The sequence below is a fragment of the Vipera ursinii genome (assembly GCF_947247035.1).
Source record: "Vipera ursinii genome assembly, chromosome: Z".
In the NCBI taxonomy this organism is placed as follows: Eukaryota; Metazoa; Chordata; class Lepidosauria; order Squamata; family Viperidae; genus Vipera; species Vipera ursinii.
In genome coordinates this window covers 76,247,781-76,260,320 of record NC_139517.1, presented here as the reverse complement: position 1 = coordinate 76,260,320, position 12,540 = coordinate 76,247,781, and the positions used below count along the sequence as shown (strand labels likewise).

Genomic DNA, 12,540 nt, shown 5'->3' with positions numbered 1-12,540 from the left:
GATTAAAACAGCAACATATTTCCTTGGCATTATTGTAGGCAGTTTCATAATTCGCTTATGTTTCTTGTAGGGACAGCTGGTTACAAAAGATTATCCAAGAAGTGGCCTAGCAGTTATTGGTCTGCTTGTGGCATCAACATCATTATGCATGCCATTAGGAGCATTAGTAACTTTTATAAAGCTCAGAAGAAATCGCCAATAATTGGACTTTAGCAACCAATGCAGCTTTCACATCTCAGTTTGAAGATTATACATTTTAAGTCACAGCAATCAACAAAGCAAATCCCAGGTAACCAAATATTCCTGCCAAAATAGTCTTATCCAGAAAATGGCTTTGCAGAAGATACCTGGAGATTGGTTTTGATAAAGACAAGATTATACTTGAAAACATTGGTTCTGTCCAATTACGCAAAGGAAATCTGACATATGTGAATATGAAGTCCGGTTGTAAAACATCCAAGTCATGTAGTACAAGAAACTGATTTTTCTATATGGATACATCATTTGATCATGCAATTCATTTTCATGGTTATTTGTAATTATATGAACAAAGCATTGTCAAATTCTTTATTACCTACCAGAGCTGTAGCAATCTAATGAATGTCCATAATTCCCAAAAGAACTATAAAAACAATGAGCAACAGGGTTGGAAAATTTTAAGGGCTACATTGGAATTATGAACTAAGAAACTAAAGACATACAAATTTTAATTATATACTGAATGTGGCATCATGCTTAGTTACTGTGAAATATTTCTAATGTTATCAAATCACAGAAACCTAAGTCAGAAAATCATGTGAGGAAAATTGTAACTTTTGTTTTACTTGCCTATTTCTTAGTTTTTAATGCTTTTAAGACAAAGGGATTTCAGTAAAATGTTTTTGTTTCCTTATGCCACTCTTCAAAGTAATTTCAAAATACAGATTATCCTTATTATCTAGTTCAGAAACCATTTTAAATTACAATGGTGCTGAAAGAAAAGAACTTTACAAGCAACTACCATATTTGCAGTCTCCACAGCATTCTCTCAGTCACAAGTGCCATTACAGTCAGCACAGATCTTATTTTTCCTTGGTCCCCTCCCGTTGCAGAGTGGAGATTGGAAAGGGATTACAAGAGTAAAGGAGGTCACAATGGGGAATGCATATTGAAAGCAACATATTGTCAATGCAGCAGCTAAGAATGCACTATGCAAACCTGGTGCATTTCCCATTATGTATTTGCTTACTCTCTTGTAAGCCCCTCCTGTCCAGCAGATATAAATACAAGTGTTAATTCTCTTGTTGCCAATTATCCCCGTGTCATGGTGAGAATTTCAAAGGATAGAGAACAGAGCTGTTGATCCCAAATGTGGCTGCTAAATGAGGATTATATTTAATTTTCTCTATAAACTGAAATATTCACAAATGCTTCAGGTTTCAGCAGATGATATAAGAAAAAAAGATAAGACTGCAAATTTCACAGTTCTGGAATTCAGAATTAAATATTTCTATTTAAAGTTAATTTCCAAGTTTTGGCTGTCAAAGTTAAAGATAATACATGTGTAATCAGGGGTTTCATGTAATGTATGAATGTAGAATTAGTGATACATTTTCCACATTTGTTTATTAAAACTGACACAAAACAAAACCTGTAAAAAAAACCCGGTTGTTTGAGGCTTTCTTTTAATAACAGATATAAAGAAGTTATCGTCTTGGACCCCCTCTTCCTCTTCCACGTCCTCTTCCACGTCCCCTTCCTCTTCCACGTCCTCTTCCTGCAACTGAACATAAAGAAATAAAACTTTATTTTTAAAAAGGCAATCATACCATAGTACTTTTTACTGTGTGTTTGTATTTTGTATATTTTATTTTTAAACTTATTCCAAATAACTCAAAAGTGAAAAAAATCACTATTTGTTACAAATTTGTTAAACTATTCTCTTTTCTTACAATGATCTGATCATCACTTATATCTGCTTCCAAATACGAAAATGAGTAGGTTTTGTGAAATGTAAGAAACAATGCTCAAAAATATGTAACTTGACAGTGTTACTCTAAATATATGGGCCAGGTCTCCAATCTTCTAATTTGGCACTAGTTCTTTTTCTATGTTCTGTCTGATGTCAGCTTTGATGGTGTCCAGTCACCATGTTCTTTTGACATCCTGGTTTCCTTTTAGCACTAACTCTTCCATAATTGCTCTCTCCAGTGAAATCCCCTGCATGACATGGCCAAAGTAAGGGAGATAGTTTTGTGATTTTGCCTTCTAGTGACATGTCTGGTGATCTGTGCCCCGGAATTTACTCTTAGTCCGTTTCTCACCAAGGAAAATTAACTGTTTAAGTAACTTAAGAAATATGTATTTGCTACTTAAGAATTATTTAAGCAATTGTTATTGCTCCATTAATTACAAGACAAGAGATGGAGAATTTAAGATTGGAATTAACTTTTTTGAAATGAAAGATAGTATGTGATTCCTTTATTCAAAAATTAGTCTTACATGATATCTAGCCAGGTACCAAACAACCTATACTTAATTTTATAGAATCAAAGCTGATTTGAAGGGGTGTGATGATAAAAGATCACTATAGAAATTATGAATACATGATTATGCAAAAATAACAACAAATGAATGAGAAATCTTCCAACTTTCCAATTTTTGAAGTGATACAAATCAATGTGAGATAAACCTTTCATTGTTAAAATTTATTTTTAAAACCAGAATTAAAGCTGCAATTTAGGCATCATCAAGGATGTTAAATTAAAATGTTCTTAAATGAAGCAGATATTTACTGCTGAAGTCTGAAATCAAGAACTAACCTGCCTCCCTTTTTTTGGATTTGACTTTTGGTTCAACATCCACCAGCAAAGTATCAAGAGGCAAACTGTCTGGCAGAATAAAATATCTGATATTATTGCCTCGAATGCTCAATGTCTCCAACTGGACAGGTTCTCTGTTCTTCAAAGTCATCTTTACAGCTTTAAGATGGGTATTCATGCTGACATCCACTCCTGAAAATAAAATATAGAACATTTCCTAATCTTATGGAAGGCTATGTTATTCCAAAATTGCCTATCTATAGTCATACAACTAGCATAAATTACCTTGTGTAAGATAAGTGAGAATGCTATATATTTGATCATCACTATATAGAGCTTAAAAAAATCATGATCATAAAAGACATATTTTAAACACTGCGTTTTCTTAGAATCTTTTGTCTGCCGTTTGCAACATGTAATTTGTTTTCTTTTTTAATATTCTCAATTACATTGCCTAGATACAGAAATTCTCTCTTCCATACACTACTCATGTACTTGACCTATCCTCCAGTCATTCAAAACTTTTTTCCCTATCACAAACTTTCTCTAACTAGAACTATGGTCTCTAATATAACAAGTAAGCCAACTGGCCACACTTCTTCCCTTTTGTTCTACCCAATGTCCTTCAATTAAAAAATGCTTTTAAAAAGGAACACAGATATGCTACAACACAGTCCCAAACCTCTGGGCCGCAGCCTACTACCAGGCCTTGAGCTATTCAGAACTGGGCCATGGAAGTAGCGGGTGAGCACACACATTCCCACTTGCACGAGCACAAGGCGAGCACATGCACTTCATTTCACAAGCACAGGTGTGTGTGCATGCCACTTGCACGGTACCATTCCCCGCCCCCGGGCTGGTCAGCAAAGCCAGAAAGGTTGGGAAAATCTGTGTTACAACCAAACTTTATTTTCAAGAATTACTGACCACAAATGGTCTACATAAGATCAAAAATAAATGTTTGCTAGATATAACCAGATCTTTTACTTGGATGTTTGCCTAACTGTCCAAACCATTAATGACAATTTCTTCCTTATTTTGACAATGAAAACTTTTGTGAAAATGTTGTCATTGATTTCTATGAAACATAAAATATACAGAAAGCAATGCTCCAAAAGAATAGCTGGAAATACTGGAAAATTTTAGAAGTTATAGAAAAATTCAAATAGTGAGCTTGGGTAAGCGGATTTTTCAGTCTAATCCAGGAATGCAATTCTAATAATGCTAGATATTTCCCAGTGCTCATACTGATGTAGTTTTGTTTCAAAACATACTTGCATCAATAAAATGGGAACCACATGTACACAATCGTGATTTAAGTGAAAGATAAAGATACCCATGAATTCTGCCAAATGTTAAGAATTTTATTTAGTTACAAATCTTTTTGACAATTTCTTCATCCAGAACCTCATACCTGTAATGGTTCCATGTACCTGGGTCCCATTTTTCAGTTCAATGGTGACAGTTTCATGACTAAGTTTCATAAGAAATCTGCATAATTGGAACAAACATGTTAGTTTATATGTAAATGAATTTCTTTACATGAGACAATGACAATAAAAGCTGAAATTCATGTAAAAGGCAAGTGTCTCCACAAGCAAATGTCAACAACCATTTGACATCTGATTCATTCTATGGGATGATGAATAATATTAAGCAAAGGCAGGTAATTCTTTGTAGTAACAGTTGGGAACCTTCTAGAGTCCAAGTAAAGTCAACCCAGAAAGATGAGGAATCCTGTGTAAGAAATCCTGATTTAGGCTCTTGAAGATACAACACTAAGGCCTGTTATAAATGCTACTTTAATTTGCCACTAAGTAAAGTCTGCCTCAGATCAACTCTCGATGACTTCATGTTATTATTATTAAATCAATTTGTATAGTTGCCCATCTCAAACAAATGACCCTGGGCAGAAAACAATAGAACTAAAACAATAGACTAAAAAGTATAACAATCAAATTAAAACAATTAAAGCGATGCTAAAAGAGTGGCACCATCTCACTAGTTCATTCATCCCCTAGGGCCCCAAGCCAGCTGGCACAACTATGTCTTGAGGGACTTTCAGAAGTTCAGTAGTGACCAGGACAACATCACTACAGGGAGGAGAAAATTTCACAGCCTGGACACAACAGCAGAAAAATTATCTTACCTAGGGCCTATGAAACATAGCTCCCTAGGCAAAGGAACCCATAGCATGCCCTCTCTGCTGGACCTGGTAGGATGGGAAGATGAAATTGGAGAGAGGCAGTTCCTCAAATAACATTCATGCCATGAATGTTCAGAATTTTGTGTTATAAATTTTGAAATTCAGCCAAGTACCTAAGTGTTCCACTTGTTTTTGAACTTTCTTTACAACTGTATTATTTGTTTGGACATACTGAAATCAGAGATATGATTTTGATAATTCTGAAGAAAGAATCTCAAAAGTATTTCAGCTTGCCTTTTTAATAATTAGATTGTGCAATATGTATGACATCATGAACACTCAAGTTGCTTCCATATTTATTATCAAAGCATGGTAAGAGTGGATCAATTTCTTCTTCTGTTTAAATATGCTGCTTATTATTAAATGGCTATTGTTTAAACTTTTATATTTTTTCAAGCCAAATATATTTATGTAAATTAGTCAGATGTTCTGTTTCCTTGACAGAAGAATCCAGCCATAAACATATAATCCAATCTATAAACTAAATTAAGAACTAATTGGTAATAGTTTGGAATCTGATACTTTCAATCCACCTTTCAGGTCTTGTAAAATGTAAGCTTGATACTTTTACTAGACAAATAACTATAACTAAAGTTAGTTGTCTTTCATTTGTTTAAACTTTGTCTTCAATTCTTTCCAAAATAATTTGAAATTAAAAAAAAATAGGACAATGTTCATTTTATCACTGCAATTCCTCTTATTCAAAATAATTTAAAATGTTTCCATCTAAGGAAATCAGATAATCTATCAGCTAGTCTGCTAATAAGTATTCTTAAAAATGTTTTACTTTTTTTAATTCATTTTTTAAATTTAATTAAATAAATTCTCAAGTACCAAATATTTTCAACAGAAATGTTAAATACCATTTTTGTTACTGCAAATACAGCTTTTTTCTTTTAGGTAAGTTCTATTATCATTATCTGAGTCTTAATCAGATATCATGCCATGCTACTTATGTTTTGTTGTCAATTTTAGAAAATCCTTTCAATGAGTATTAAGTACATCATCTATATATGATCTTAATTTTATTTTGGTTTGCTAGTTTGATTCCTAAAATTTTATTTTCTTGTTATAAATTCTCAACCAATGGATCTAATGCCAGTAGAAATAAGGAAGGAGAGGAAGAGACAGCTTTGTCTTGTTCTCTTCGATTTTGTGACAAATAAAAATAGGTTTTAGTTGAATAGCAAAATATTTGTTCTACTGTGGAATCCTTGGTGTTCTCTAAGCTTGGTGGTTTTCTTGCAACTAGGTAATATCACCAGTGCTATCTATTCTATTCAATGTTTTCTTGAAGTCTTAGTCCATAATTCATAAATGTTTAATAAGTATATCAATATAAAACTTGATTTAAAAAACATGTTTCAAATTCCCCAGATTTGCATGGACAAACGTCTGTGTGCCTGGAAAAATGTCACCCTTCTAAGACCTCTTGAAGGCATTAAAAATCTTTGGAAAAAGTCTAGCTATATTTAGAGTAGATAAATTGGTGGTTCACAGGACAGCATTTTAGACTTTCTCTTAATATAATAAACAGTCAGGTGGTTTGGCTATTTCAAATTATAATACGCATGTCCTCAATGCAGTTTTAATTGCTTGCTTGACATTGTCTAATTAGGTACATAATGAGCATTCACGATACAGCTACTACATACAGTTTGTTTACAATCTGTCCCAACCTCGATTGTACTTGCCCAGTAATATTAATAGTTGCAGTTTACAATTACCAGATTGAGTCTTAGCGCGTTATGATATATATAAAATGAGCAGATACTAATCAGTCACACTTCTGAATAAGGTTGTCTAAAATCAGATCAGTAAAATATTGCTATTTGAGCAGCTCTAGCTTTCCCCTTATTTTTACCTGCATCTGTTAGGATTTCGCTATCTACTCTGTACTAAAAATAATAGCTTCACCGTCCTTTGTGAACGGCCACCTAATGAAAGCAAAGTCCCGTCTCTGAAGACATTTCAGGGTAATAATACTGATTCTCCATTTCAAAATGGAGTGGATCTCAAATCCTTATCGGTTATCAGTATCAAAGAAAAACAGGAACTGATGAAATGGCTTTTATTCTGAGAACAGATGGCCAAAACCAAGGGAAAATTCTTGCTCTCCTGAAGACCAAGCAGAACCAAGCCAAAGCTAAAGAGCACAAAACGGAACAACAAAAGGTCTTCAAGCGCGTCGGGAGGAACGCGAGTCTAGTGAAGCGAGAGGCGGCCATGAAAAGAAAGCCAGGGCCTGGCCAAACGTGTTTCCGAATTGTTCCCGCTTTTCCCGAAGAGCTGACACTTACCGCACGAGTTTCATGGCGGAAAGGCAAGAGGCGCAACTCGAAGCCGCTAAACCAGAGACAGAGGCCTCCCCGAGGGTGAGAAGCCAAAAGGAATGATCAAAAATTGAGCTTGGTGCAGCCACCCCAAACTAGGCCGCTTCCGTTACTCGCGAAGGGAAGCCACTGGCGCGCTTCTGACCGAGTGCTGAATGAATGGCCGGAAGCACCGCCTCTCCGGTTTTTCTCTTCCGGAAGTCAAGGTTTAAATAGAGGGCTGTTTTGCGCCTCCTCTGCAGCAGCATCGGATGCAAGCTCTTAGCTTCACAGGGCGATAAGGAAGGGGAGCTCTGTGCAGAAAATAGGCGGGGCAGAGCTATCAGTCCAGACCAGGGGTCGGCAACCTTGGCTCATTTATGACTCGCGGACTTCAACTCCCAGAATTCCTGAGCCAGCTATGCTGGCTCAGGAATTCTGGGAGTTGAAGTCCGCGAGTCATAAAAGAGCCAAGGTTGCCGACCCCTGGTCCAGACAGTACAGGAAAGGAAAGGAAACAAAAAAGCAGAGGGTAGAGCTCATCTCTAAACTGGTCTTTAATGGGCGCCTTCTCTTAACACCAAATTTCCTGTGGTCGTTTAGGGGAGGGTGCGATAAGGATTTTCCAAATGGGTGAAGAAACAGGAGCCCGTCCCAGGGAAATAAGATACAAATCCCGGAGATCTCCTGTTGGATGTAAGAGGTGCTTGAGTGTTCTGCTTCAGCAGCAGGTTATAACTCAAGGTTAAAAATTTTCTATCCGTGTCTTAAATTTAAATGTACCGACAAAGAATTAAAGGGAGACTAGCTATTTCGAACTATTTAGCTCTCATCAGCTAGCTCGAAATAGCCATACTAGTCTCCCTTTAATTCTTTGTCAGTAAATTTAAATGTAATACAGAAATAGTTCGTCGCAGAAGCGACTGCCTAGGAAGGCTCCTCGATTGGGACTGAAAGGCGAAAGCGGAAGCAGTATGCTCCGTCCCATATTTGGGTAGATCAGATAGACTGGTTTTACCGGAAGGCGCGCTATCCATGTGTTCAATATTTGAATTATTTCCGGATGAATGAAAACTCTATTTTCTCTCTTCCCATATGTTCATGGGTAGAAATAGGGAAGGAAAATCACTGATTCTACACTTGCACCAAATCTTTGTTTGCTAGAAAATGAAATTTTGAAAAGACCTGTAACACTTAGAATTATTTATGTGTTCAGGTTTTAAGAATAAAAATAACAAATTTAAAAGTTATTGATGATTGATTTTTTTCTTTGTAAATCACAATTGCATAATGGCATTGTTTAAATATCTGATAATATCTAATTCTGTAAAATTGATAAACATTCAAAGCCAGTTAGAATGATTGACATATACTTCCATTTTGTACAAGCACGCATGCAAAATAGTATTCAACAAGCAGCAAAACTAGTTCCTGTTCCTATAATTAATTCTGCCATTTCTCCAGCTTTAATACAAACAGATATTTAAAGTTATCCCACCATTTACATTTCATTTCCAAAAGCATTGAAAATGCTTAAAAATTTGCTACCCCACTGTAATTGTAAATGAGACAAAGTAAAATTATTAAATACATGGGGAATAATTTTATTAATCATAATTGTAACATGTTGCCCCATTGTGGCGGTGAGAGTGTTCTTGGGAGAAATAAAGAATGTTGGGAGTGGTTGCCAAAAATATTTTTCTCAGTGATCATAAGTAAAAGCCATTCTAGCTAAAGCAAATGCCTACCAGAAAGCAATGATGAACTGTTGTTGTTAGTTGCGAAGTCGTGTCCGACCCATCGCAACCCCATGGACAACATTTCTCCAGGCCTTCCTGTCCTCTACCATCTTCTGGAGTCCATTTAAACTCATGCCTACTGCTTCAGTGACTCCATCCAGCCACCTCATTCTGTCGTCCCCTTCTTCTCTTGCCTTCAATCTTTCCCAGCATTAGGCTCTTCTCTAGTGAGTCCTTCCTTCTCATTAAATGGCCAAAGTATTTGAGTTTCAACTTCAGGATCTGGCCTTCTAAAGAGCAGTCAGGGTTGATCTCCTCTAAGACTGACCGGTTTGAACACCTTGCAGTCCAAGGGACTCGCAGGAGTCTTCTCCAGCACCATAGTTCAAAGGCCTCAATTCTTTGGCGCTCAGCCTTTCTTATGGTCCAACTTTCACAACTGTATATTGCAACTAGGAAGACCATAGCCTTCACTATACGCACTTTTGTTGGCAGGGTGATGTCTCTGCTTTTTAGTGTGCTGTCTAGATTTGCCATGGCTTTCCTCCCCAGGACCAAGCGTCTTTTAATTTCTTGGCTGCAGTCCCCATATGTGGTGATCTTGGAGCCCAAGAAAATAAAATCTGTTACTACCTCCATTTCTTCCCCATCTATTTGCCAGGAATTGAGAGGGCCGGTTGCCATGATCTTGTTTTTCTTAATGTTAAGTTTCAACCCACGTTTTGCACTCTCCTTCTTCACCCGCAAAAAGAGGCTCTTTAGTTCCTCTTCATTTTCTGCCATTAGAGTGGTTTCATTTGCATATCTTAGGTTGTTGATATTTCTCCCGGCAATCTTAATTCGAATTTTTGATTCATCTAGGCCTGCCTTTCTTATGATGTGCTCTGCATATAAGTTAAATAGGAAGGCGACAGTATACGGCCTTGCCGGATTCCTTTCCCAATTTTGAACCAATCAGTGACTCCGTGTCCAGTTCTCACTGTTGCTTCTTGACCCGCATATACGTTTCTCAAGAGACAAATAAGATGGTCTGGTACTCCCATCTCTTTAAGAACTTGCCACAGTTTGTTGTGATCCACACAATCAAATGCTATAGCATAATCTATGAAACAGAAGTAGATGTTTTTCTGGAACTCCCTAGCTTTCTCCATGATGCAGCATATCTTGGCAATTTGATCTCTAGTTCTTCTGCCTCTTCGAAATCCTGCCTGTACTTCTGGTAGTTCTCGATCCACATACTGCTGGAGTCTAGCTTGTAGGATTTTAAGCATAACTTTACTAGCATGTGAAATGAGTGCAATGGTGTGATAGTTTGAACATTCTTTGGCAGTGCCTTTCTTTGGAATTGGAATGTAAACTGATCTTTTCCAATCCTGTGCCAACTGTTGAGTTTTCCAAATTTGCTGGCAAATTTGCATCGTCTTTTAATATTTTGAATAGCTCAGTTGGAATACTGTCACCTCCACTAGCTTTGTTGTTGCTCAGCTTTCCTAAGGCCCATTTCACTTCACATTCTAAGATGTCTGGCTCGAGGTCAGTGACCACCTCATAGTGGTTATCAGGGATGTTAAGCTCGTTCTTGTATATAATTTTGCCACCTCTTCTTGTAGTGTATGCTGGCATAGCATACACATGTGACAGCTGAATAAGGAGGCATGGAGCTGGACAGCTCTGTGCAGGAACAGCGTTCAGCGGGAAAGCCAGATTTAAAGGGATTGGCTGCCCAGCCAGCGGGAAACCTGAGTTTAAACCTATTGGCCAGGCATTCACCTGCTCAGGTATAAAATAAGGCAGGTAACCTTTGTTCCCCAGTTCTGGACCATGCTTCCTCCTAATAAAGTCTTTGCACACCTGAAGTCTGAGTCTCTCTGATTCCCGAACTGACACAACAATTGGCGACAAGGATGGATTCTGTTCTGAAGGGTGGTAGGACACCCCGTCTGGCAGGGGAATCATCGCCTGAATCGAAACAGGATTGATCGGATCGTTCGAGATGTCTCAGGACGGTCAGGCTCCCACGGCTCAGGTTGATCAAGCTCCCTTGGCACCGGTTGGGTTAGCTCCCATTTTCAATAGCGCCCAGCCCGAAGAATGGGAAGCGTTCATGGGGCAGCTAGAGTTTTACTTCATAGTAAACCGCATTACTGAGGACAGGATAAAGGTGGCAGCCCTGCTCAGCACATGCGGAAAGAACATTTATAAACTGGCAGTGGGTCTGTGTTCACCCACGGCCATCGGGGAGGTGAAATACGACGACCTCATTGACAAAGCGAATCAGTACTTTAACCCGCACATGTTGGAAATGGCATGGACGTTCGAGTTTGTAAAGAGGAACCAGCTGCCGGGTGAGTTGGGGTCAGCATTCATGGCGGCAGTCTGACAGGCGGTTCGCCTCTGCAACTTCGACAACTTAGAAAGGAGGTTGCAGGATAGAATTGTCTTCGGCCTCAGGGACCGAAAACTGAGGCAGAAGCTGCTGACCAGACCAGGGCTGACCCTCAAGCTAGTACAGGAGGAAGTACTGTCCTGGGAGTTAGCTGAGAAGCCAGAGCCAACTGAGACCAACCGAAGCAACCAGGGCATCACCGTCCATCAGATGCACGGGGACGGAGAAAGCAGCATGGACGGTCTGGAGTCGGAGGTGGACGCACTACAGCTCAGAGCCCCACATCTGACGGGACAGCGTGATAGCCCAAGGGGTCAACGGACCACAGCTGCGGCCAATGGCCAGGACAGGAAGTGTTCCGGTTGCAAGTGCGGCTTGACCAAGTAGAAATGTGCCGGCTGTGGGGGAAACCATCATAGTTCCGCCTGCAAGTTCAGAACGGCCAAATGTCAAGCATGCAGCAAGACGGGACACATCGCGTCCATTTGCCGGAGCCGGGACACGCTGCACGAGGTGGATGCTGAAGCTCACCTGGCGTCAGGTACTGGGGCTCCGAAACGCATCGTGTCCATCAGCCACACAGAGCAGAAGGGCGGTGTGTAATACGGGGGCTCGTCAACCACTCACCCCCCAAATTAAGCTAGTGGTGCAGCTCCAAGGGGTTCTCTGTAAAATGGAGCTGGACTCCGGCTCCGCTGTCTCAGTCATTTCGTATGAGACCTATAAGTTAATTTGCAGCCAGAGCAGCCAGCAGGTTCCCCTGAGACCATCTAGCATCACCCTCACCGATTTTCAGAATTCCCCAATACAAGTCCGGGGGGAGGCTACCTTTCCTGTGAGGTACAGGGAGTTCCAGGGGCCCTTGGACATCCTAGTGGTCAAGGGACAAAGGACTAGCTTGCTGGGGTTGAGCTGGTTCAAAACGCTGGGAATTTGCATTATCAGAATTCACCAGACACAGTCCCAAGCGCACAGCATCGAATCCGTGTGCAAGGCTTTTGCAGACGTGTTCGATGGAACGCTGGGAAAATACACAGGTCCACCAATTGCATTCATATTGAACCCCAACATACAACCCATCAAAATAAAGCCTCGA

At 39.1% G+C, this 12,540-nt stretch overlaps 2 protein-coding genes across 4 annotated transcripts in view; one reads left to right on the top strand and one right to left on the bottom strand.

Annotated features, from left to right (window-relative positions):
- The window catches only part of SLC6A20 (solute carrier family 6 member 20), a gene marked incomplete at its 5' end in the record, with an annotated part of 30,420 nt that extends 29,863 nt beyond the window's left edge, over positions 1-557 (top strand). For all 3 annotated transcript variants that reach the window (XM_083377396.1, XM_083377395.1, XM_083377394.1), the window contains one exon: positions 71-557. In XM_083377396.1, coding sequence (XP_083233522.1) covers positions 71-202 — 132 coding nt within the window. In that variant the 3' untranslated portion in view covers positions 203-557. The remainder of the gene's footprint in view (positions 1-70) is intronic.
- An 899-nt stretch (positions 558-1,456) lies between these two features.
- LOC310649113 (small nuclear ribonucleoprotein Sm D1-like) lies at positions 1,457-7,539 on the bottom strand. The gene is made up of 4 exons (XM_083377397.1): positions 7,308-7,539; positions 4,216-4,292; positions 2,802-2,993; positions 1,457-1,762 (listed from the first exon to the last, which is right to left on the bottom strand). Exons 1-4 carry the CDS (start codon positions 7,319-7,321, stop codon positions 1,686-1,688), a joined length of 360 nt encoding a protein of 119 aa, XP_083233523.1. The 5' UTR covers positions 7,322-7,539; the 3' UTR covers positions 1,457-1,685.
- Positions 7,540-12,540: the final 5,001 nt, after the last annotated feature.

Coding starts and splice junctions, on each gene's coding strand:
- LOC310649113 (XM_083377397.1), bottom strand. Junction 2,994..4,215: donor GGTACATGGAACCATTACAG/GTATGAGGTTCT, acceptor TTTTATTTTCAG/GAGTGGATGTCAGCATGAAT. Junction 1,763..2,801: donor ATCCAAAAAAAGGGAGGCAG/GTTAGTTCTTGA, acceptor CTTTATGTTCAG/TTGCAGGAAGAGGACGTGGA.